Source organism: Microchirus variegatus (genome assembly GCF_963457635.1).
Source record: "Microchirus variegatus genome assembly, chromosome: 16".
NCBI classification, from domain to species: domain Eukaryota; kingdom Metazoa; phylum Chordata; class Actinopteri; order Pleuronectiformes; family Soleidae; genus Microchirus; species Microchirus variegatus.
Window position 1 is genome coordinate 7952411 of NC_139817.1, and position 24146 is coordinate 7976556.

Consider the following 24146-nt stretch of genomic DNA (forward strand, 5'->3'; position numbering starts at 1 on the left):
TAATTTTGTCTAATCATCAAATAGACTTCTAACACAATGTACCATTAGAACACTGGAAATGGGCCTTACACCTATGTACATATTCCATTAAAAACCACACGTTTGCAGCTAGAATAGTCGCATACATACATTTTACATACTCTATACATTTTTACCACATTAATAATGTATAGAGTGTATGTCTGATTCATTTAATGTTATATTCATTCATTCAAAGTGCTTTTCCTTCAAAAATAAGGACATTTCTAAGTGACCCCAAACTTTTGAACGGTCGTGTAGGTCTGGACCAAGTGGCCAATGGTCACCGCGGCACCCACGAGAACCTGAACTCACATTTTGAAGCCTCAGAATCTCAAAGTATAGCCATGACCACATCTCACCGTCATCCTCGCCTTTAGCCCACCAGGGGGGAAAAACACAACAAAAACAGTTTGTGATTGGTTTCCCTTTTTTTAGAGTCTGTAGTTGGCCAAAACGGCGCATCCTTGCCAGACTCTGCTGGGTTCACCCAGGCTAACGCAATGATCTTAGCCAAGTTTTAAAGATGGCGTGATATCCGCACCCAACACTTTCTGCGGCGTGTTTGAGATAATCAGTTATATTTAGTTGAACAGAAACAACCATCAGGTTTTTTTCTTGCTGCCTTCACTTCCTGTTGTTGGATAATTGCAACATTACACCTAAGTGGTTCTGACAGATCTCACTTGAGGGCTCCTGTCGGTTGGGGACGTCTCCTCATGTAGCGGAGCAATTACTTTCGGGGATCCCGAGAGCTCTTTTCTTAGCCCTTTATTGTTTTCAATTTACACTCCATCCCTTGGTCAGGAAATCCACGGCTGCAATATTCTTTCATCTTATTGATGATGAGATGCACACGGCAAAAACATCAGCTCTCTCCTCTGTGTACTAACTCATAATCTTCCACACATCAAGATAGTAGTTAGCTGGTGTTTAATGCTGATAGGAAGCTAATTGACCTCTTTTTTTTCGTGAAAGGATTAAAACCATCTTTTAAATTTAAGCACGTTTTTTGTCCACCCTGCACTTATTACCTGTGTCCTTGGGAGTTGGTTTTTAAATTGTCTTTTAATTAATTTGACTTTAACTTGTGTTAGATTTTATTATACCAGGTTTATTATACATAATACATGGACTCTTCTTGTGGCTGTAATCTTAGTTTTTGGCCATTTCACATAAGAGGTGATTAATGGACTGCACTTGAACTCGGAGTTGCTGCTGCTGTGCGGCCACGCGGAGTAGATCTGACGGGGTTGTGGAGTCGGCTTTAATTATGATTGGTGTCAAAAGTCGGCCTGAAAACCTTTCCAAAGTAAAAGTCATTAGAACTCTGCAGAAAGTACTGTTGGAATAATAAAAATAAAAGTTTTCTTGACGATGATAATCTGAAGTTTTCAGGCTTCGCTGCTCAGAAGCGCAGAGCAGAGTAAAACCAGCTGTTTGTACTGTAGTGTAGTGTGTGTGTAAAGAGTGAGCGGTGTGTGTGCGCGGCGGTGAAGCCATGAAGCAGCGGTCGTGTTACAGTGCAATTATTCACTTAGCGCGGCGGCAGGCGGCTACAGCCACTGCTGCTCCGAGCTGTTGACTCTGAGCCTTCTGGATTATACGATAGCATATTCCACCTTCAGGAGAGGTGAGGATGAAGAAGAGGAGGTTAGGAAGAATGCCTTTTAGTGGCACACTCTTTTTCCTCCTATAAAACATATGTGAGGTCTGTTTTTTTAAAAGCAGACAAATGCAAGATGAGAGAAAAGAAAAAATATAGACTAACCATTTCAAGTTAATCCAGCAAGTGGCATGACGACACGCAGAACAAGAATTAAAGGAGGCGAGCGAATAGATCGTCCCTGGAGTTTTTCTTGATTTCCATAAAGCTGTGGATTGTGCAGATAGAGAGAGAGAGGAGAGGACCTGTGCCACCCTGGTATTTGTCCACAGCAGTGACGTGCTTTGCGGGGTTTACTTATGGTAATGCCAGCTCGGTGGAGGTTAGAGGCTCTTTTATATCACCGCCTGGCCATAAAGTAGAGGACTGGCACCCAGGGCTCCCAGCAACGGTCAAAGGAAGCAACAGCAGTCTTTTATGCATCTGCCACATCTTTTTTTTTTTTTACATTCACCTTAAACCTTTAGCGCACATGATTCGCTCACATCCCGTAGCACACAATGGAACACTAAAATAATTGTTTGTTTTTTTGCCTGATAACTCTTTAAAAAACAAGATTTTTAGTCCTGGTTGATTTGGAGACATCTGTGGTTACTGTGGTAACCGTACGTCTAAGAGTCTGCTACCATGTCATATGATACGGCATCGGTGATGTATTTTCCGGATTTTCTAGGCTGTTGCAATGAGACCAATTCTGAGATCATGATACTTATTAATTTATTAAAACGACATATGGAAGGAATGAAGATAAATTCTATAATAAAATGATACTGTATAAGGTAAATCTTTCAATTCTAAGCCTGATTATTTGTGTTACAGCAGGATTTGACCACGTTTATACTTATACAAAAAATGATCATTGTCCTGTTTTGTCAGTTGATTTTTTTTATCATTATTAATTTGTCATGATTATGTAATTTAATTTAATTTAATTTAATTTGATAACATTTTTATAAAATAATTAATTTTGCTGAGTAGGCATTTTGAAACATTGAACTACATTCAATCAATCATCAGTCTTTTAAGAATGCATCTGTTAAATAAACCCAGGAATAGTCACATTAACTCATCAATGTTTTATAATCAAACACATAATTGAGTAATTAAATATTCATGCCCATCCCTATGAGTGCAGACACAAAATGGCGATTGGAGACGTTAATTTGATACTTGGGTTAGTTGTTTGACTCGTTTGTTATTTTTAAACCGTTTGGCTTCTCCCTTTAGGGGTCGCCACAGAGGATCTTCTGCCTCCAGTATTGTTTTTAGCAATCCGAATATTTTATCCAGGCTTGGGACCGGCACTAGTTGCACTAATTTCCAACCTTAACCCACTCAGAAACACCCATATGATGACCTTATGTGAGCCTTTGAATGTCATGAACTCTTCAAGTTTCAGGGTGAGAGCGCTTCACATGACGTTAGATGACGCCGCATGTTCTCACATACATGTGAATGCCTCGGAGACATGTAGAGAGGGTGGGAAAATCTCAGGCTCACCATGCTTTTTGATAGGCAGAGGAAGGATACTGTTCCCTGTCTTTTGATGACTGATGAGCAAATGTGTCTTTCTGTGACCTAACTGGGGCAGTCCGTCCGTCACATGGACACAATGGCTCACAGGCAGGCCGTTACTGTACGGTGCATGGCATTTGGTTGGTAACCAGATTGCGCTGTTCGTGTGTGAATACAGGATTTCATTCACTGACGACACAGCCTTTCACCTCAACTCTGAGTGAGGCCCATTTTAACAGGACAACAATGCACCCATTTGTGCGTTGATATCATGTGTGACTGTATGTGATCCTGTTTCTCTGTAGCGTATACTTTCTACTTTGTTTACTTTTAATATAAAGAATGATGCTAAGTCACGATTCTAAGATTTACAACTTGAGCGAAAGACGCAACATGACACAAACTGTCGACGCTAAAGGTCTGTCCATTGGCTTTGATGAATTGGTTTGCTGTTGTTTGGAGCCAGCCCCAGCTTCTGATTGGCTAGATGATTATTCAGAGGATTTTAAAGGCACCATATGTAAGAATGTGGCCAAAAACGGTTACTACATTCAAATTCAAAATACAGAGGTCTTTTAGGTTTCATTTTCTGACATAACTGGCAACCCGTGGTTGCTCGGCAGCTGAGACTCTACTGACTGCAATGATTGGTAGACGGCGATAGGTGGCGCCACATGCCAAAACATGATTTCAAAACATAAACATGATTTGCAGTCTGCAAAATATTTTTTTAAAGCAAATATTTTGGATGTACTGTTGCTGTTGGTGAGTTCAGTTTGTTATATATGAACATTATTCTTGAGTCTCTGTGACATATTAGGAGGATTTTATGGCCAGTTAATTAAGATTTATTACATAATGCACCTTTAAGTTTTCTATAAGAGAAAATGCTTTAACATCTCTGAAAGTGTTTCTCATTCATACGGAGCCCCTGAAGTTTAGCCAGTTGTGTAGTTGTAACAGAGTTTTTATGGGAGGAAAGTGCTGTTTTGAAGCCGTTCTTTTGGAGAATACTTGAGTTTTAGTTGTTGAGTGTCAGAAACCCTAACTAGAAATAAATTGGCTCCGCAAAACGTGAACTAGTTTGCCTCCATCTGGACCGAGCTCTCCCTCCCACTATGTGACACTGTACCTTCACACCTCATGGTTCACACTTCACTCGTTTCCACACATTTATTTTTACCTGACACTTGATGGGAATAAGTATGTTTCTTTTCTTTTTTTTGATGAATGTTTCTGAAAAATTAATTATTCCTCAGGTACGTTTGGCCTGGGGTGGAGTGGGGTGTCTTTTCATTTTCGTAATTTCACCTTTCACATAAAAGATAATCTGATTGGGTCATAATCATGGCGATTTGTGGATTCAGCTCCCCTTTTTGATGATTAACTATTGGATAATGAGTAGTGAAATCACCTCAGGCTGTTGATTGGCAGGGCGGAGTACACAGAGCATTAGCCTTCGTTGGTGGAGCCAAGGTGACATGCCGTTCCATTCTCCCTGTCTCCATTCACAAGTCTGTGACAGCAAACACAAAAGACCAAAAGGCCATTTGGCAATCAGACGTGGCACCCAAAATTGGAGCTAATTGCTTTGTAGCCGCAAAGTTTTTGGGAAAATGGATCAGAATTTGTCTTGTTCAAAAGGGGCATCTAAATAGAGAGACAGTAAATGAATAGCAGCTTGGAGCAGTTTGTCTCCAAAAACCGGTTTTGTAACAGATCGATGTGCACGCACACACACAGCTGAGAGGCCTGTGAGACTGGTGCTAACGTAACTCTCCCACCCTTTGGATTGATTTGCCCAAAGCTACACAGCTGTCGCTTCCATTGCACCCGTAACGGAAGAGTCAGCCTTTCAGAAAGAGTAGAAACATGGGAGATAGATGTGGATGTTGAGCTTTAATGAGCGTAAGCACGGCAGTTCAACAGCTGGAACAAGAACCACTTCATTAGAAATACAACTGATAACCAGACAGAAGGTGATGGATCGGGAGTTAAAGCTGCAGTGCTGAACTTTGATGAACATTATTTGTATGCTACTGTTATTGAAAGTTTGGGTCAATTTGCTGTTTTTTAATGGAATTTGGTATGGGAAGAGCGAGTGGTTTACAAATAATATATTTGGTGACATCATCCTTTTTTCAAATTGGAAGTGTGGCAAACATTTTGGCTTCCTCGAGACAGGTGGTGTAAATGGTGAAAAAGGAGTGCAGACACTTCAAGATGATACCGATCTAGACAAATAGCGCGACGTAGCCTGACACCACAGTGAGAAGCCTTCGAGTTTTATTTTGAAAGAGACGTGTTTTACAATTTGACTCAGACATCTTTCGATTTTCGCTGAGGAAAACACAATGTGGGTGTTTTAATTTTTCATAGTCTTTCGGAGAAAGAGATGAGCAGAGAAGTGCCATCTAAATGCATAACAAAATACATTAAAAAAAAAATTATAATCCAGTAATGTAGGCACTACCAAGAAGTTCACAAAGTAACTTTATGGTCACTCAAACACCAGATGGTGCATGTATGTGGAAAAAATAACCCATGAACGGTGCCATGAACGGCACACTGGGTGGGAAACGAGGAAATGCCAGGACCCACCAGGCTTCTAAAAGTGTAACTGAGATTAATTTTGTACACTAAGACGCTCATTTTAGTCTTCTCAACTTTGTTTTTGTATTTGTTTGCTCCTTTCAGCCTCGGAGCCCAACCTGAAGCTGCGCTCGCGGCTGAAGCAGAAGGTGAGCGAGCGGAGGAGCAGTCCGCTGCTGCGACGTCGAGACAGCCCCATCACCACGGCCAAGAAACGCTCCCTCGACATGGCAGGTAAGAGAACACACAAACACGTGGCGGCGATTCATACAGCATAATTTTTATTTCAGTCGTAGGCCATCTAGGCTGTGTGTGTGTGTTTAATTTTTTTGTGTGTGTGTTTGTGCGTTTCAGACACTGCGTGTAACAGTGCCCCAGGATCAGGACCTAGCTCCCCAAATAACAGCTCCAACAACATCCCCAATGAAAACGGCATCACCATGTCGATGTCGAACAACACGGAGGTAACGCACACACATATGAACACACACAACCTTTGGGTGTTTAAGAACAGGTCTACTGCTGCTGTTTTGGAAAGTTTGTGTCAATTAGATTAATCTGAGGAAAGGATTTCAACCACCGAAGTTGCAAAATAACACATTTGAACTTAGTGATGGAGGCACAGGTGTATCAACAACTTCTGTGGGCCATGATGTAAAACTGCTGGTTTTCTTTATGGGATTTGGTATGGGAGAGTGAATGGTTTACAAATTACAGTTTTTGGTTCGAAAACAGTGTTAAGCATATTCTTAAGATAAAAAAAGAAAGAAAGAAACATTTTAGTATCAAGTGATGCTGATTTATTTGTTCTGCAGAACATGAAATTACCTCGAAAAACTCTATATTATTTAATTATTAGCAGCAGATAATATTCACAGTGCATAAAGGTTATGAATGGCTCTAATAGACACACCATTATCACTGTGCAAGTGTACATTCCACAGAACAGCATAACTTAAACCATAAATAAATGATGTATCCGTTTGCTGCCAGAGTAGCTTTGCTCTTTAATGTGTATGCGTGACGACTGGGGGCTTCCTGGTAGCTTTTAAACCTTAGCAACCTGAACATTAAGGGCTCTGAGTGAGGGATGTTCTGGTGATGGGTCTGTCGAGGAGGAAAAGAGCCGAGGAGCTGGCAAGATGCTATTTGTGGCGGCCATTATGGGCACTCAGGCAATGTGGAGGAGGTCTGTGGCTGTCAGGACTGTAACCGCCAGCAGGGTGCAAACACAGCTCTCTTCCTCCCCCCCCATGTGTGGATGTATAGCGTGTTGTTTGCCTGTAGAGATTTTTCATGATGCAAACTTGGATAAATCATTTAAATGCTCTTCCCAGGCATCTCTGGCCCAAAGGCTGAGCAGCGGCGCTGAGCGGAGCTCCGTTAACCAGCTGTCCCTCTACACTTCACCATCCTTACCCAACATCACCCTGGGGCTGCCCGCCACTGCCACAGCCACGGCTGCTTCCAACGTAACTGCCAAGCTGCTCACAGATTGACTATGCATCTATTTAATTGTGATTTTTGTATTTTTTTTTTATTGGGGTGGGTATTACAACTGAGAGTTTATTTCTGATCAGCCTGTTAACCCCTCCCTCCTGTAGGTGACCTCGGCCCAGCAGGATGGAGGTCTGCAGCCGGCCCTCTCCCTCAGCCCTACCTTCCTCTCCGGTGGTCAGTTGACTCCCTACCTGGCTGAAGCGGTAGCGGGAACAGGTGGACACAGTGCTCACAGTCCGCTACTCCAACACATGGTGCTCATGGAGCAGAGCCCGGCACAGAGCCCCCTGGTGACAGGTGAGAGGAGTGACGTTCATCGTTTGGGGTCACCTATACAATCTTCTGGTGTTTTCCATTTAAACTCACACTTTTATTCATCAAAAGAGTTGCAAAATGAATAGAAAATATAGTCAAGACTGGCAAAACAATTTGCAGCTGTGCTAACATAATTGCGCCAGGGTTTTCAAGGGTTTTCTCATCATCCAATAGCCTTCTATTGCGATTAGCGAACACAATGTACCATTAGAGCACTGGAAATGGGCCTCTATACAGCTATGTACATATGCCATTAAAACCAGACGTTTTCAGCTAGAATAGTCATTTACCACATTAACAATGTAAAGAGTGTATTTCTGATTAATTTAATTTAATGTTATATTAATTGAAGAAAATAAATAATAAAAAATAAGGACATTTCTAAGTGACCCCAAACTTTCGAATGGTAGAGTAAGTTAATAATTGGAAAAACAGCAGCTCAAATATTAATATCATATCATTAGCACATTGTAAAATATATGTAAACAATAGAATAATTAGGGAACAAGGTCAGTGGTGGAGTCTTGTAACTGGAAGTTTGTGGGTTAGTCTATATGCTGATGTGTCCTTGGGCAAGACACTTAATGTCACGTTACTCTTGATGGCTGTGAATGGGCATGAAGCGTATGGACGTGCTGTATGAAAATGTGAGTGAATGGCAAAACTGTAGTGTAAAGCAGCTTTGAGTGGATATCAAGATATATAAATACAGAACATTTACCATTACTTTCCCATGTGAGATTACATGATGTTACATTTCTTTACAGTGTGGTAGTAGTATACATAAATTAAGCTGTACTATCACTATAATATAGCTTTTATTTGGGGATACACATGAAAAGAAAACCTTCACCATATATCTGTGGCCCCCTCACACTGAGAGACGTCCATTCATTAGCTCAAACTAATGAGCTCCTTTCATAATGTCAGTGTGTGCGAAGTGTGGGTGTGACATGGCTGCATTGTGTGCCCTTTCCCATCAGCTCCTTCCGTTTGACTGTGACATTGCTGCTGTTGTCGTCAGCGGGGCACAGGCAGTGACGCACACATGGACACATCTATGTGCGTGTACACACACGCGCGCACACACAGAACTCTCACAGACGAGGACATGTGCATTGCACGCCCACGCACAGGACATCAGCACAGAGCAGAGTGAAATTAAATCTAAGCTCAGACAAAGCAAAATCATGTTTTTTAGCCTTAAAAAAAATCCTCTTTATATCAACAAACTTTGCCGTTTCATATCATCCCTGAGTTCCTTTTGAGTCTCTTTAGCTTCACTTCATCGTGTGGTTTGCATCAATAGGCTTTTCCGAAGTGTCTCAGGTAATCATTTTCTCTGATGTTTGCACAGTAAAGCCTCTCAAGTCATTTCCTGCTTTCCTCATCTCGATGGTTTGTTGTGGCCCTTTTCCTCCCGCCTTATATCATCGCAACAGAAGAATCGCTGTTTGTCAGCGCCAATGTTTGATGTCATTTGGTTCACAAATAACTATCTGCTAAATAATGTTAGGTCTGACACAACACAGCACCACCATGTGTGGATTTGCTGACTGCACGTCGACACAATCTCTTCAGACTCTGTCACCCCACAGAAAAAACGTGTGTCTAACCACCTTGTCAGGGACATTATACGATTTAGTGGGGACCAATGTCCGCAACCATTGTTGTTTTTTTATATTATATATAAAATATATACACCGTTATGGAATATAGAATATTAATGTAAACGCACCTGTATCAAACTTTATCTTCATCAAGTGACGTCCACCTGCTTTGGTCCCGACTAAAGTGTGTGTGTTTGTATGTGCTTGACCACCTGAGAGCCTATTTCCTCTCCTCCATATGCACTGTGTTTTATATGATTTTCTACTTTTATAATTATATATATTGATTAACTTCTGGCACAAATGTATTCAAATATCTTGGATTTAAAGCTAAGCATGGAAGACCCTGAAAGAACACACAGTGTTATTACTGTGAAGTATAGAAGGGAGTGTGACAATACAGCTGGGAAATACATCTGAACAAACAACATGAATCACATGGACCGTGTCAGGACTGCAGTGATGCTTCAGTGTGTTTCGTCTTCTCCAGACACTTTAACAACCAGACTTAGAGCCTCTGTTGTCTTGCGTTGTGTCAAAGACTTCCTTGTGTTCTCCTCTCGCAGGTGTTAGCGGCCTGTCCATGTCGTCGGCCGCTTCCATGGCGAAGCTGCAGCGGCAGCACCGGCCCCTGGGGAGGACTCAGTCGGCGCCGCTGCCCCAGGGTAGCGCTGCGCAGGCTCACGCCCAGGCGCTGGCTCTGCAGCAGCTGGTCGTCCAGCAGCAGCACCAGCAGTTCCTGGAGAAGCACAAGCAGCAGTTCCAGCAGCAGCAGCTCCACCTCAACAAGGTGAGAGGGATGGTGTCGTAATGTCTTTCTAGGAGTTTTAGATGTTGTTATGATCATAACCAGAAGGAAGGGCAAAGTCACTTGAATCAATAAAACAAATCAGCCCCAAAGGTTCCATCTCTTTGGCACCCTTCCCTTGGGGTGCCAGAGTAAATTGGTACGGCAGTTAGCTAATTGGGCGACAGTTGTGTTGTTGTCTGCTACGTCCAGTCCAATGTTGTCATTGGTTGTCGTTACACCGGTAGTGGACCAGGATCTGAGGACACATTAGGGACTGATTTTGAAGTGTTCAGACCAGAAACTGGATCACTCAACCAGGTGTGAACCAGGTCATATTCTCCTCCATAAACTATAAAATGAATAATTCACTGGAACTCATTCTCATTGTTTTGTAACATGTTATTAGCCGTTAGAATGGAAGAGGCCACAGATCTGAAGTTTCATTCAAATGAACTGATAATTAAATAGTGCCTGTAAGAGCCACAGTGGGTCGACACAGGAGCTGTAGTGTAGTTGTTTGTGTAGGCGGCAGCCACTCACACAGCCAGTAATGTGTTGTTGCTGTAGTTGTAGAGTGTGTGTGTGTGTGTGTCTTTTTATTTTATCCAGTCATTTTCTTCCCCTCTCTTCTTCTCCCTCTGTAGTATTTTTGTTTGTGAGTAGGCGGAGGCAGGTATGGGTTAACATTCGTGCATGCGCGCGTGTGTTTCCATCCATTTCTCTATGGCTGAGACAGTCGCCACGGGCTGTAAGGTAACTGTGATGCTGCCATGGCAACAAAGCGGAAGCCTTTTCCTTTTATGGTCAGGGAGGAAGCCAGGAGCCGCTGCTCTCGATGGCTTTACCTTTTCGAGGCAGAGTACTCGCTGGAGGAGAGGTGGGTGGTTGAAACAAGGGATTTCCTCTCTTCCTCCTCCACCTCCTCCTCCTCCTCCACCCCGCCTCCTCTGCTCTACTCTCTATCACACTCCTGCCATATGTTTTTGAGCACTCAAGTGGCAGCTTTTCACACAAACATCTCTATAAAAGCCTGTGGCACATCAAGGACAGATTCTGCAGGAAATCTGTCAGGATCAAAATTAAAATCTCGGCTTTTTCTGCAGTGTTTTACAGCCGTTTGGCACCCGTAATGAATGTTTCATAAGTGCCGCCTCCTTTTCTTTGCCTTGCACACCTAGTATTGACCGATATTGGTTTTTCAGGGCTGGTATCGACTAGGGATGGCATGATATCACTCAGTCCATTTTAGTCATTTTACACCAGTTTGACACCTCTTTCTAAACGATGAAGCTGTTAACAACACATTAGTGCTCGCCATTTCAAGCTTTTGCAAAGACAGCCCACAACATTACTAAACATTACTAATGATTTTTTTTTTAACATTCATATACATTCTGTGCATATATATATATAGGTTTTTATCAGATTTGACACAGACACAGACACTTTTCCACTAGCGCCACTCGCCTCTTCAAAGCACGGCACGGTTATTTTGCTTTTATCAATACCTATTAATCAATTGTTAATGAGGCCGATAACTGAATATGTCTAACCAACATGCACTTACAGTACAATTTTAAATCGGTGTCTTAATTTTCAATTTTACAAACCCTAACACAATTTCTCTTGTCATTTATATGAATATATGGTAGGGATTTTACCTTTTAATTTTATCAATGACCCATTGGTTAAGCTAATAACATCTTTTTTCTGTGACAACTGAACACACACACACACCCGCTGCTTTTGTGATGGATAAGGAAGTGAAAGAGGAGGATTGTGGGAAAGTAGAGCAGAGAAGGGGCGGCGGGGTCGAGAGAAGAGGTACAAAAAAAAGCTCAGTGGGGGAGAAGTTTGTTTGGATGTATAGTGGAGGGAGGGAGGGAGGAGGGGGTTGAGCAAGAGCTTTGACGTCAGTGTTGTCTCCTGGCATAGAGCCAGCAGACTCAGAGGCTTACAGCTCTGGGAAACACACACACTCATCTACACACTCCTACACACACCTGTGAGATGGAGCCGACTCCCGAGACTCGTCTTTGTTGCTGTTCTCTTCCCGTTTTGCCATCACAATCGCTGCTGGCACACAAGGACGTGTCAGTCTGCGCGCCGCTAACGGCACTTTGAATTGTTCGCGTCAGTGACAGTGAATGAATAGACAATTGAATCACTGCTCTGGTTTAACAGCAGGCCCCCAGAATGAGTCGATGAAAAGTGGCACGACGGGGCGTTGGGAATGTCTCTCTCTTCAACGAGACACATTTTGCCCCGGAGTACAGTCGGCAGAGCGGCCACTCACATTCAATTAAAGCGGATAGGTTTTGAAACGAGCAAGACACCAGTCTGACTCAGTCATCTAAATTAAGCTTGTTAAAAGAAGAATGCTCCAGAGAGAAGAGTGACTTGCCAGCGTAGTTTGATTCAGAGAAGAGCCTTGTTTGTCTGACACAGTGGAAAAGGGATTTGTCACATCCTGCTGTTTTGATTATGAAATAAATCATTCTCTCGCTCTCTCCGCCGTCTCTCCCGCAGATGATGGCCAAGCCCAGCGACTCACCCGTGGGTCGTCAGCACCAGAGCCACCCCGAGGAAACAGAGGAGGAGCTGAGGGAGCACCAAGACGTGGGGGCTCTGCCGCTGGGGGTCACCATCAAGCAGGAGCCACTCGACCCACAGGAGCTGCAGGAAGAGGCGATGCAGCAGCACAGGGAGAGGCAGGCGGAGCAGGAGTTGCTCTTCAGACAGGTAGAGGACAGGCGGCGGAATCAAAAGAGAAATATTAAAGAGTGAGACATCTGCCCTGAGTTTACAGCCGTGCAGCAACATAGGTGGAGAGAATCAATATGAAGTCTCAGAGAATTGATTTTAACTGTGTTTGGCACTAATGTGTTGTAGATGTTCCTGGGGAAGACCCGGGGATGTGAAAACTCAAAACAAAAACAGACACATAAATGTAATTTGGGCTGTAAAAATGTTGCTCAGCGCCTCCAGGGCCTCGCCGTGATTGAATGCCGGGAAAACCTGAAACGGCATCGTTTGTCTTGGCTGCCATCTTTTGGCCATATGGTGCAGTAGCAATATAAAACATGTCAAATTAATTTTTCTCCGCTTTAGTCCTCTAATGCATCAACTCTTCTTTTTTTTTTTTGACGCACCACAAAACAACTTCTCCTGACAGCCGGAGGATTCATCTTGTTTATTTATGTTTTTACTTCTTTTTATTTATTCTGTGTCTGTGTGTGTGTGTGTGTGTGTGTGTGTGTGTGTGTGTGTGTGTGTGTGTGTGTGTGTGTGTGTGTGTGTGTGTGTGTGTGTGTGTGTGTGTGTGTGTGTGTGTGTGTGTGTGTGTGTGTGTGTGTGTGTGTGTGTGTGTGTGTGTGTGCGCGTGTGCGCGTGTGCGTGCAAGAGTAGCAGGCTTTTTTGCTGGAGCAGCAGCGGATTCACCAGCTGAGGAACTATCAGGCCTCCATGGAGGCTGCTGGCTTGTCGATATCCTTCCCAGGACACCGTCCCCTGTCGCGGGCTCAGTCCTCTCCGGCCTCGGCTTCCTCTTTTCCAATCAGCGTGCCAGCTCCTGAACCTCCCGTCAAACCTCGATTCACCACAGGTTGGCGTCCACTGTCTTTTGTACATAGTTTTTGCCCTTTTCTAGCTTTTATTCATTTCCAGTCTTGATAGAATTTTCAGTTTTGACATTAAACAAGAGGGATTATAAATAAGTAGGAATTTCTGTCTGTGTCCCTTCCAAGTGCTCATCAATATTTACTGATGTTAATTCCTGGAAAAACCTGGGAATTAACAATGATTTATTTGTGATATTATTTGTATTGTGTCAAGACAACAACAAGGAAAAACAGGCCAATTATTGAGAAAGCTGTACTTATAACAAGCAACAAAATTCTCTCATGTAAGACATGTTAAATTAAAAAAGAGTCTTCCTTTACTTGAGCTGACTTTGAGAATTCATACCTCAGAAAGATTTTTGTAGTGCAAAACTTGCTTGACAATATTATTTATTTTACTTTTTTTGCAGTGTAAGATCTCCTGCTTTTGCTTTTCAAAGTAAAATGAAGTACCGCTGCTTCATTGAGACGGATGTCACAAATAAACGTCTGTATTTTGTGTGTGTGTGTGTCTCAGGTTTAGTGTACGACTCGTTGATGCAGAAGCATCAGTGCATGTGTGGAAACACCAACAGTCACCCGGAGCACGCCGGCAGGATTCAGAGCATTTGGTCGCGGCTGCAGGAGACTGGACTCAGAGCGCAGTGTGAGGTACGACGCCTCCACGCCCAAACATACACTAAGTGAAATGTATAATATGACAGATACAAAACCTATATGTGTGTGTGTGTGCAGTGTATCCGTGGGAGGAAGGCCACTCTGGAAGAGCTGCAGACGGTTCACTCTGAAGCTCACGTCCTACTATACGGAACCAACCCTCTCCGACAGAAACTTGATTGTAAGCTCACGAAAATGAAATTCTTTCACAAGAACTCACTTCCAAACTTTTCAGGATGCCATCAAACTGAAAATTCTACATTGTTGTTGCATTGTTTACATACACCATCATATGAACAAAAGAAAACACATTTTTCCAAACTCCTAACCCTAAAGCCAGGTCTTACAACTCACATAAAGCCCTTTAAAGACTTCCTGGAGACATTCTCTACCTTAATCCTAACTACTACTGGCCAAACCTTATCCTAACCATACAACAATGTCTTCACCTTAAACAAATATAAGATTTAGGTCCTCACAACATAAGTAATAGGTGAAACACACACAGCTATGCTCACATTTATATTCTCTATGTGTTTCTAATTCTATATGCATTTCCCGATCACCAGGTTCAATCACTCCCATGTTTGTACGGCTACCATGTGGTGGTGTGGGGGTAAGTATACATTCAGTGAAAATGAAAAATAAACATTTTTGTTGCAATGCAGAAATATGTGACAAAAACTGTGTGTGTTTCTCAGGTGGACAGCGACACCATATGGAACGAGGTCCACTCCTCCAGCGCGGCTCGCCTCGCCGTCGGCTCTGTGGTGGAGCTCGTTTTCAAAGTGGCCACTGGAGAGCTGAAGGTAAGCCTTCACCCACACACATCCACACTCTTCCTCTGGTGTCATCCATAATCTCTGAAGGTGATTTATGCAAGATAAGATATGTGTAGTGGGACATTGCAGTGGAGAATGATCACATTAACAGGCTGTAAAAGCATCACATATGAATATAAATATCATATTTGTATTTGAGTTATTGTTATTATTATACATCTACAGAAGTGGAAGCTGCCTTATTGGTTGGGTGGGTGATGGGTGGAGCAGCAGACCAAAACATAAACAGCGTTTAATAATGTTTCCTCATTTTAAGGACATATCATTAAATATAATTTTTTCCCTTTCATGTAGCCCCTTTAGAATGTTCTGAGGTAAATAAGCTAAATGCTTTATTTTCCACATCCTCAGTAAACGAAACAACAACAACAACACAGATTTATACTGTTTTCATTATCTGTTAACCAGTCAATAACATTGTGAGTTCCAGCGTATTGATTCATTAACTATATTATGGCACACATTTGAACAAATTCCACTTCGTTTTGTTATTTGAGGTTCAATCTTTTAGCGCCTGCTCACTGGCATTCAGATTCAGTCTCCCCCACTTTGTCTTCAGTTCAACAACAACGTCTCAAGCAGTGGTTTCGCCGATATTCGCTAATAAACGTGGGGGTGGGGGTGGGGGTGGGGGGGAAACAACTGAAGAATGATCAGTGTCCTGTCTTTCTTTCTAGAATGGTTTCGCTGTGGTCCGCCCTCCTGGACATCACGCAGAGGAGAGCACTCCCATGTAGGTCCACACAGACGTTTACCACGCTCACTTAGCGACGCTGAATCCATACATAGGAATATACCACTGTCTGGTTACACAGAGTTTAGTTGCACATAAAATGCTAAGTGCCTTTATTTATTTTTTAACATATCTTTACTGCAGCGTCTTTAAAGTGCATGATAAAAATGAGAAAATGCAATTTCATGACAAACTGTTTTGTTTGCTGCTGCTTCAGGGGTTTCTGCTACTTCAACTCGGTCGCCATTGCAGCCAAACTGCTGCAGCAGAGGCTCAACATCAGCAAGATCCTCATCGTCGACTGGGTCAGTCTCTGGAGTGTCCACGTTAGATTTTCACTTAGATTTCCTCTCATTTTGTGTCGTGATTATATCGTGTGTGTGTAAAAATCGACCCCCAGGACGTTCACCATGGCAACGGCACCCAGCAAGCGTTCTACGACGACCCTAATGTCCTCTACCTGTCTATTCATCGCTATGACGACGGTAACTTCTTTCCTGGAAGCGGGGCGCCTGATGAGGTGTGTGTTTGTTGTTACAGTAACTTAAGCTTGATTTAAACGTCACTAAATACCCATTTAGTTTGATGACTAAAGTGCCTTTGTTTTGTGTAATGATTTACAATATGGATTAAAACGTCTGGGAAATAATAAGCGAGTTAACGTGGTGGAGCTGTTGCTGCGAAACAAACCAATCCTACGTGTCGCTCAAGGCAATCCTGACAACCAGCAGTCGTGATGTGAACATGAGTCACACGTGTGTGTGTCTGTGTGCAGGTGGGCAGCGGTCCAGGAGTCGGGTTCAACGTCAACGTTGCCTTCACTGGAGGCCTCGACCCGCCCATGGGAGACGCCGAGTACCTGGCTGCCTTCAGGTGTCACACACACGCTCTCTCTTTCACACACGCAGCCTAGTTTCTTTTTTATATATCCCTTTTCTTTTTAATACCAACAGCAGAGACTGTGGAAAACACCCTGCGTAAATTGAATCTTCCTGCTTTATCGGCCGTTTCAAATTGACAGCTGGAGTCGAAGATTGGTGACAAGGAAAAACCTTTTAACTCCATAACTGCGCGTTTTATTTAACGACTTTGTAACAACACATCTTTTAATCCAGGGGGGAGTTTTTTAAAACATGTTGTTGTTGTTTTTTCAGCCCATAAAACAAACACTTAACCTAAAATATTCAAAACCACTAAATGTGGAGATGGATTGTTTCATAAAAAACACTGACTGCTCTTATGTTTGATTCTTTTCTCAGTAGATTAGAGTTTTATTAGGGGAACACCCTGTTATTCCCCGGTATTTGATTGAATATTTGGTGCAATAAAAATGTCCGTCACGGTGTCTTGTTTTGTCTGACAAAACTATTTGATTTAGACAAATGAAGCTGGAAAGCGCTCATAGTAGTCAATAAAACTGCATTTAAATTATGCACACACACACACATCCTCGATGAATCTCACTGCTCTGAGTCATAAAAACAGACAATAATCTTCAACATTGTAATCTATACACCATATTAACTTTACACCAATGTCTTTACCTCTTGTTCTCAGGTCAGTGGTGATGCCTATAGCCAACGAGTTTGCTCCCAACATCGTGCTGGTCTCCTCAGGCTTTGACGCTGTTGAGGGACACCCTCCACCACTAGGGGGCTACACTCTGACGTCCAAATGTGAGTATCAACAGAGATTGAATACACTATTTGTTTTACGCTTTTATTAGTTTATTATCACTGGTAGATTAAGAATTATTGTCTTTTTGCGATCAATAGCACAGGATGGATATATCAAATAATGGTTCTAGGTCAGGATTTTTGTCACCTAGCGGCCACCATAGTCTCTGTGATTAGAGGTTTTTTGATTGCTGAATAATACTAAGGACTTAATCATGTAACACTGAGCAAATGTTATCAATCTAACTATTTAATATCTATTCATTAAAGTCATCATTTGGTTTTCAGACCTCAAAACAAAGCAAAATGTGGCCTTTGTTGCATGAAACAAAGAAACCGGAAAATATTCACATTTAAGAAGCCAAAAGACCAGAGAACTTGAATTAATTATTAAAAGTAGCAAACATTAAAACCGATTTATCTATCATAAAATCAGTCGCCGATTGATGTCGTAATCGTTAAATGATTGATTAATCGCCACAGCCCTGGTGTATTCCAACACATAAGTCATAAATATTAATTCCATATCAGTTTGTTCAGATGCTAATAAACATTTAACCTGTGTCAGATAAACAGTTTTACTCTTTTCCCATAAGTGTTGGGGACATACGGTGGCCCTCTGTGGCCCCGTTTTTAAAAAGGGGTTACTCTAAGTCTACACGAATCATTATTTTTATTTCAAAGGGTCACATATTCAATTTCTGCCAATAAACCCCTCCTACGTGACACATGCTGGATCTCTAACTACACAAAATACAACGGCCCTTTCTTATCACCCGTCCCCAGGTTTTGGCTATCTGACTCGGCAGCTGATGACACTCACGGGCGGCCGCGTGGTCCTAGCTCTGGAGGGGGGTCACGACCTCACTGCTATCTGCGACGCTTCTGAGGCGTGCGTGGCTGCCCTGCTCGGCCAAGAGGTACGGAGCGGAGGTTGACTGATGTGTGATTGGATATTTTGGAAGTCGACAGTGTGTGGTTCAAGGTCGACACCTAGTGGAGAGTATTTGAAACGCAGCCTTTACCACGTCTGTGTTTATGTATGATATATATGTGTGTTTTTGTCTTGTGTAGCTGGACCCACTGCCGAAGGCCATCCTGGAGCAGAGGCCCAACCCCAACGCTGTCCGCTCCCTGGAGAAGGTTTTAGAGACTCACAGTGAGTTCACACACACTCAGATTTTATTAGAATTTCATTAAAAGTAAATCATTTAATTTTTTCCATCTTCCACCTTCCTTCCTCTTCTCAGGTAAGTACTGGCGCTCGGTGCAACGCTACTCACCGCGGCTGGGTCTCTCCCTGCTGGAAGCCAAACAAGGCGACTCGGAGGAGGCGGAGGCCGTCACCGCCATGGCCTCGCTGTCTGTGGCCAACACCAACGCCATGGATCAGAGGTAAAGTGTTGTCCTCAGAGTTCAGTGCAGGTGAAGCTGATTTGCTTAATGGGAGTTAAAGTAGTTTGTGCCCCAAAAACACCCCCCCACCCTGAAAGGTGAAGATGTCAGGTATTGAACGTACGCTTACAGAGCAAACTGTGACTGATATAGTTTGAGTCTGAAGTCCATGAGTGTCAGGAGGTCACGCATGTAGAGCAAAGGTCATCCTGTATATTTGTATAGTACATGTATACAGGACATTTATGTAAACGACAGTTAATACTGTATACATGTAAGCTACAGGTCATGTATATGTATGTATTTACTGTATATTTATATAGACATATACACATATATGTCTATATACATATGTATATATGCATGCATATATATATATGTATGTATGTACATATATATGTATGTATATGTATATATACAAAACAAACAACAATAGGAGTCAAGCTCAACCTGTGTTAAATGCTTTGGAGTAATAGTAGGTTTTTAAAGGTGATTCATTTAAAATGTTCAATATGTAATTAAAAAATAATAATAAGATAAGGATCAATTATAGCGCAAACATGTAGAAAATAGTTTTCAACTTGTAAAGATGTGTGTTTTCAGGTGGTTTGGAGGACATTTGACGGGCAGAATGTCGTCTTATGTGTGTGTAAAAAGGGGTTTCTCTAAGTCTACAAGGACCGTGTTATTTTTTATTTTAAAGCACTTGTGGGTCACATATTGAATTTCTGCCAATAAACCCCTCCTAAATGACACATGCTGGATCTTTAACGCCCCCTTTCTTATCACCCGTCTCCAGGTTTTGGCTATCTATTTACGGGCAGAATGTCGTCTTATGTGTGCGTTTATTCTCTCTTTTAGGCCGGAGGAGGAGCCAATGGAAGAGGAGGAGCCACTGTAATGGCCGAGGGGAAAACCTGAGGGTGTCACACTGTTACCTTTGACCTCTTCTGAGCCTCTTTGAGCTGCGACGAGTCTCGACTGAATCCTTCATTTAGTCCCTACAGCCCCACTCACCATGTCAGTCACCTTGACTGACAGCCCGAGAAGGGGGTGGGCTCAGCCTCAGAGAGGGGAGCCAATCAGGAGACAGAGGACTGAATTAGGAAGAGAAAAAAAACAAAAAACCTAACAAACATAACGGCGTTGCTTTGGCGGCACACGCTCAGAGACACTTTTTTTTCTGTCAGTCTTCACGCCCAAACCCCCCGACGTTAGCCCACAGCGGCTAACCGCGTGACCGAGGCGGCGTGCGAGAGAGGGATCTCGTCTTTTAGAAAAGGTGTGATCACACTTTCTGTGCAGAAACATACGGTGCTTTACACAGCTGCCCTCACATCGCACACGTGTGTGTGCATGGACACCTGGGACAGCAGACGTCCCCAGCTGGTAAACCCAGCTCGGGTATGGGGGGGAGGGAGGGATGAGGATTCTTGCCACTTCTCTCAACTGTATTTTCCCCCCCACCTTCAAAATAAGGGCATTGCAGCATCTGAGGTCATATTTTATGAGACGTGTTTACTGGCTGACATATTTTTTGGAGGCGTTTACAAAGATGTGACAAAGGTGAGACTGTTGCCGCCGTGCTGTGCTGCGCGGTGAAGAAGAAGAAGAAGCGTGAGAGGAGTGCCTTGGGGGAGGGTCTGCTGGATTTTCAGGATTGTTCAGGAAAAGATTGCCTTAAGTCAAACGATGTTTTTTCTCTCTCTCTCTCTGTGAGAAATCAGTGCACAGAGGAGGGAGACGGGGGGAGGGAGGGAGGGGGTTGTTTTCGGCGATGAAAAATAAAAGCGAACAATCTCTCAGCATGTTTACTCTGGACGGCGACGAAGACGGCGAGACACTTTACTTTGGGACGGATATATTTTTTAAAAAGGAAAAAACAACAACAACGCTTCGTGAAGGTAGTTGCCAGCTTCAGCAGCAAAAAAAAAGAAGAAGTTCAAACACAGACTGATCAGATTGAAAACTTTAAAAGAAAAAAAAAAAAAGGTGGTCGAGCCTTTTATGTAGCTTCCCTTTAACCGAAGTCATGAAGCATGCATTTGAGCAGAGAGGCCATGTTTGAATGTTCACCTTAAAAAGGAACGCCAAGTCAGAAAAGCCAAAGCATGAGTTTGCATATACAGTAGTACTTTTACTTCACTGGAAAGTGGAAACATTTCTTGTACTGGTCCTTTCTGATAAAAGGGTTTCCCCAGTACCCAGTTCAATGTTTACTATTTAAATCAATTTAAAGCATTTTTTTTATTATTATTATTATTATTTGTTTTTTTTGTTTTGTTTTTTACGACCTCCCACACTTTGCCAGTTGGCAACTACCTTGGTTACCAGTGTGAGCTGAAACACTACTCGTGTATATTGAAGTGAATATATTTTGAGAGGCAGTCATGGAGCATTGCCTGTTTGTATCGACACATATATATATATATGGTTTCCACATCCTAAAAAAAAGAAAAACAACCTGTTTGTTCAGCGTCTTTTATTTTGGAATCATACAAGATTATTTTTCTAATCTTTTTCGCCCACCCCCCCATCCATCCAGCCATCCATCAACTTTTGTTCTGTGTTTTTATCCGTTTTCTGGATAGATATAGGGCTGCCGTTCTCTCACACACACACACGTCGTGCTGCTGTCACTTTCTTTCTTTCTTGTATTTATCAGAAACAAGCAGCGACACTTTCTTTCTTTCTTTCTTTCTTTCTACGGCTCTCTTAAGCCTTTTCATCAGCCGTGTATTTATAACGTGTAACTGTTTCTACAGATTTGTATATGGGACAAATTTATTAATGTACTCCAACTAATGACAGCTATGATATTGTGAGCAAAAAAAAACAAACACTATGGGTGTACGATATTACTCCGAGCAGCAGCATATTTAACTCGACCCGCGCTGTTCTTCACGCTGCGGTTTGACTTTTTAACAAACATTTTGATCACTTTGTTGCCTAATGGATACGTCTCGTGCATGGGTGAAATGCACTTAACCTTTCAACTGTGACAAAACACATCAAGTAAAACAAAACAAGAAGAAGAAGAAGAGGTTTTTGAGGCTGTTTTATGTAGCTATGTGTGTTTTCCTGGCCGGGAAAGGAAAAAGAAAAGACGGACGGACATGGATTTAAAAAGAGCGTGGGATTTTTTCCGAAGCAGTTGACGATGGGGAATTTTTTTAACGGAAATATTTCACTCTTAAGCATGTCTTGTACTATCACGTGTATGTGTCTTCCTCTTCACTTTCTCCTGCCTGAATCCATCAGAATCTGATATTACGACTCCAGTCAAAACTACTCCCCGCATCATCATGTGTCGGCTAAACCAGATTAAAGATTAATACGACGATTATGTTTATTTTTAGTTGATATCATTTTGTAGAATTTGTCGTCATGTCTGAGAAAACATTCCACTTGTTACGTGTTAAATCTGGCTTTTTTGTTTGTTTTTTACTTGAGGTTTTTTTTTTGTAGAAAACTTTTAATACTGCTTTTTTTTTCCCCCAGGGGGGCCGTCTTTAACTCTTTGCATGGTTTGTTAGTCAGCATGCCTGCTTGTCTATGTAATAAAAAAAAAAATATTTGCACAAAAGAAGAACACTGGTGGACAAAAAAAAAGACAAAAAAATAACATCCCTTCTTTCTTCCTCTGGTGTTTTCAACAAAAAGACTCCACTGTAAAAAAAAAGAAATTGATATTGTTCTTATTGGATATCAATAAGTGATTTTAGCAAGCACTTAAACATGTACGGACTGTGTCGATGAAGAGTAACGTGCTCTGCCAAAACCTCAGCTACACAAGACTCTCCCAAAGAATCTTCCTCTTTCAAAGATTTTTAAACAGGCACTATTTACGCTGGAGGAGCGACAGTTTTCAAAAAAAAAATTCAAGAAAAAAGGGATGGGGGATCGTTGTTTGATTGTCACACCCACCTCGGTCATATATAAATATATACATATAATATATATACATATATATATATTATTATTATTATAAAAACCACTGTGGCGCAAGAGCAATTCTTGGTTTACATGTAAATGGATTTAAAAACAAAAAAAAAGAAGTTATTTTTTGTTTGTTGTTTGTCTCTATTGATGAAAAAAAAAATCTTTCTTTGGGACCTACGCTTTGGACATTTCATCTCTGACATCGTCTATAAAAATATATTTCTGAAAAACACAAATGCATCTGTGGTTGTGTGTTGTTTTCTGCCTGAAATGTTCAAAGTGCTTCTTTTTTAGACTTTGAACTTGACTTTTAAGATGATCACGCTGATGACAAAAATCCATAATAATGGGCCTTGTATCACCTCGGTGACGTGATCATTCAAAGTCCGCGTTTTGTGGAATCGCAGAGAATGAAAATTCTTGCGATTTATTGGATGTTTCCTTTAAACTTTGCTGCTGTGGAATTGGAAGCAGCAGAGCCGTCACGAGAGGAAGAAGATGGTGTTCGTTTGAGGAGAAATACAAGGAGCGTGACTTCTCTCTGAGTGGATAATCAAATCATGAAACTCAATATCACATATTTAGTCAAAGTCCAGGGCAGTGCAGGCTATCAGGTGACCTGTGTTGGTTTTCCTTCTCCCTCTGAGGAATTCTCATTATCCATGTTTTTAAAACAACTCTGAGACTGTGATACATTCCATAAAATACCTTTTAAATCATTACAAATCATGTGAAATTATGTTTTTTTTAAATATTGTAAATTATTTATTGTAATTGTAAAATGATCTAACTTTGTCTTAATAAGATTAAAGTTTTAGCTTTTATTACCAGTAACGTGCAAATATAGGAAATTCTAAGGTATACATTCTTAATTCCAGCTAAACAAAGACCAAATACTAATTTTAAGTAAACATTTCTTACATGACAGCATTTCTTTACTTGTGAAATATACACATTTCTTACATTTTTACCCATTTTTACTAATTTTTGGCCTGTTTTGTCTCATTTTGGAGCACATTACAATCTTTTACCTGGCATATCCTTATGTTGTAAGAAGATTTGACTAATTTCTAGGGGCCTGTTTTTTACAGTGAAGGAAATGAAGGAAGTTCTCCAAATGCATAAATAATGACTAATCACATGATAAACTCGTTTCATTTTGGTAAAGATGATTTGAAAAGGGTTAATAGAGTTTGTTGTTGAGTGAGGTTCGTGTCAGTGTCAGTTTTTCTGTCCAATGAGGGCAGGTCTGTTCCCTTTAATCATGCAAATACT

General features: G+C 41.8%; 1 protein-coding gene across 1 annotated transcript in view; it reads left to right on the top strand.

The window, feature by feature from the left end:
• Positions 1-19881, top strand: part of LOC310938582 (histone deacetylase 4-like) — a gene marked incomplete at its 5' end in the record, with an annotated part of 38782 nt that extends 18901 nt beyond the window's left edge. Inside the window, 20 exons of the mRNA XM_083903105.1 lie at positions 5897-6025; positions 6146-6255; positions 7129-7263; positions 7396-7588; positions 9783-10006; positions 12536-12748; positions 13415-13610; positions 14144-14277; positions 14362-14464; positions 14853-14899; positions 14985-15092; positions 15803-15858; positions 16076-16163; positions 16259-16378; positions 16634-16731; positions 17416-17534; positions 18321-18454; positions 18609-18693; positions 18785-18929; positions 19791-19881. Coding sequence (XP_083759231.1) covers positions 5897-6025; positions 6146-6255; positions 7129-7263; positions 7396-7588; positions 9783-10006; positions 12536-12748; positions 13415-13610; positions 14144-14277; positions 14362-14464; positions 14853-14899; positions 14985-15092; positions 15803-15858; positions 16076-16163; positions 16259-16378; positions 16634-16731; positions 17416-17534; positions 18321-18454; positions 18609-18693; positions 18785-18929; positions 19791-19830 — 2477 coding nt within the window. The 3' untranslated portion in view covers positions 19831-19881. The remainder of the gene's footprint in view (positions 1-5896; positions 6026-6145; positions 6256-7128; positions 7264-7395; positions 7589-9782; positions 10007-12535; positions 12749-13414; positions 13611-14143; positions 14278-14361; positions 14465-14852; positions 14900-14984; positions 15093-15802; positions 15859-16075; positions 16164-16258; positions 16379-16633; positions 16732-17415; positions 17535-18320; positions 18455-18608; positions 18694-18784; positions 18930-19790) is intronic.
• Positions 19882-24146: the final 4265 nt, after the last annotated feature.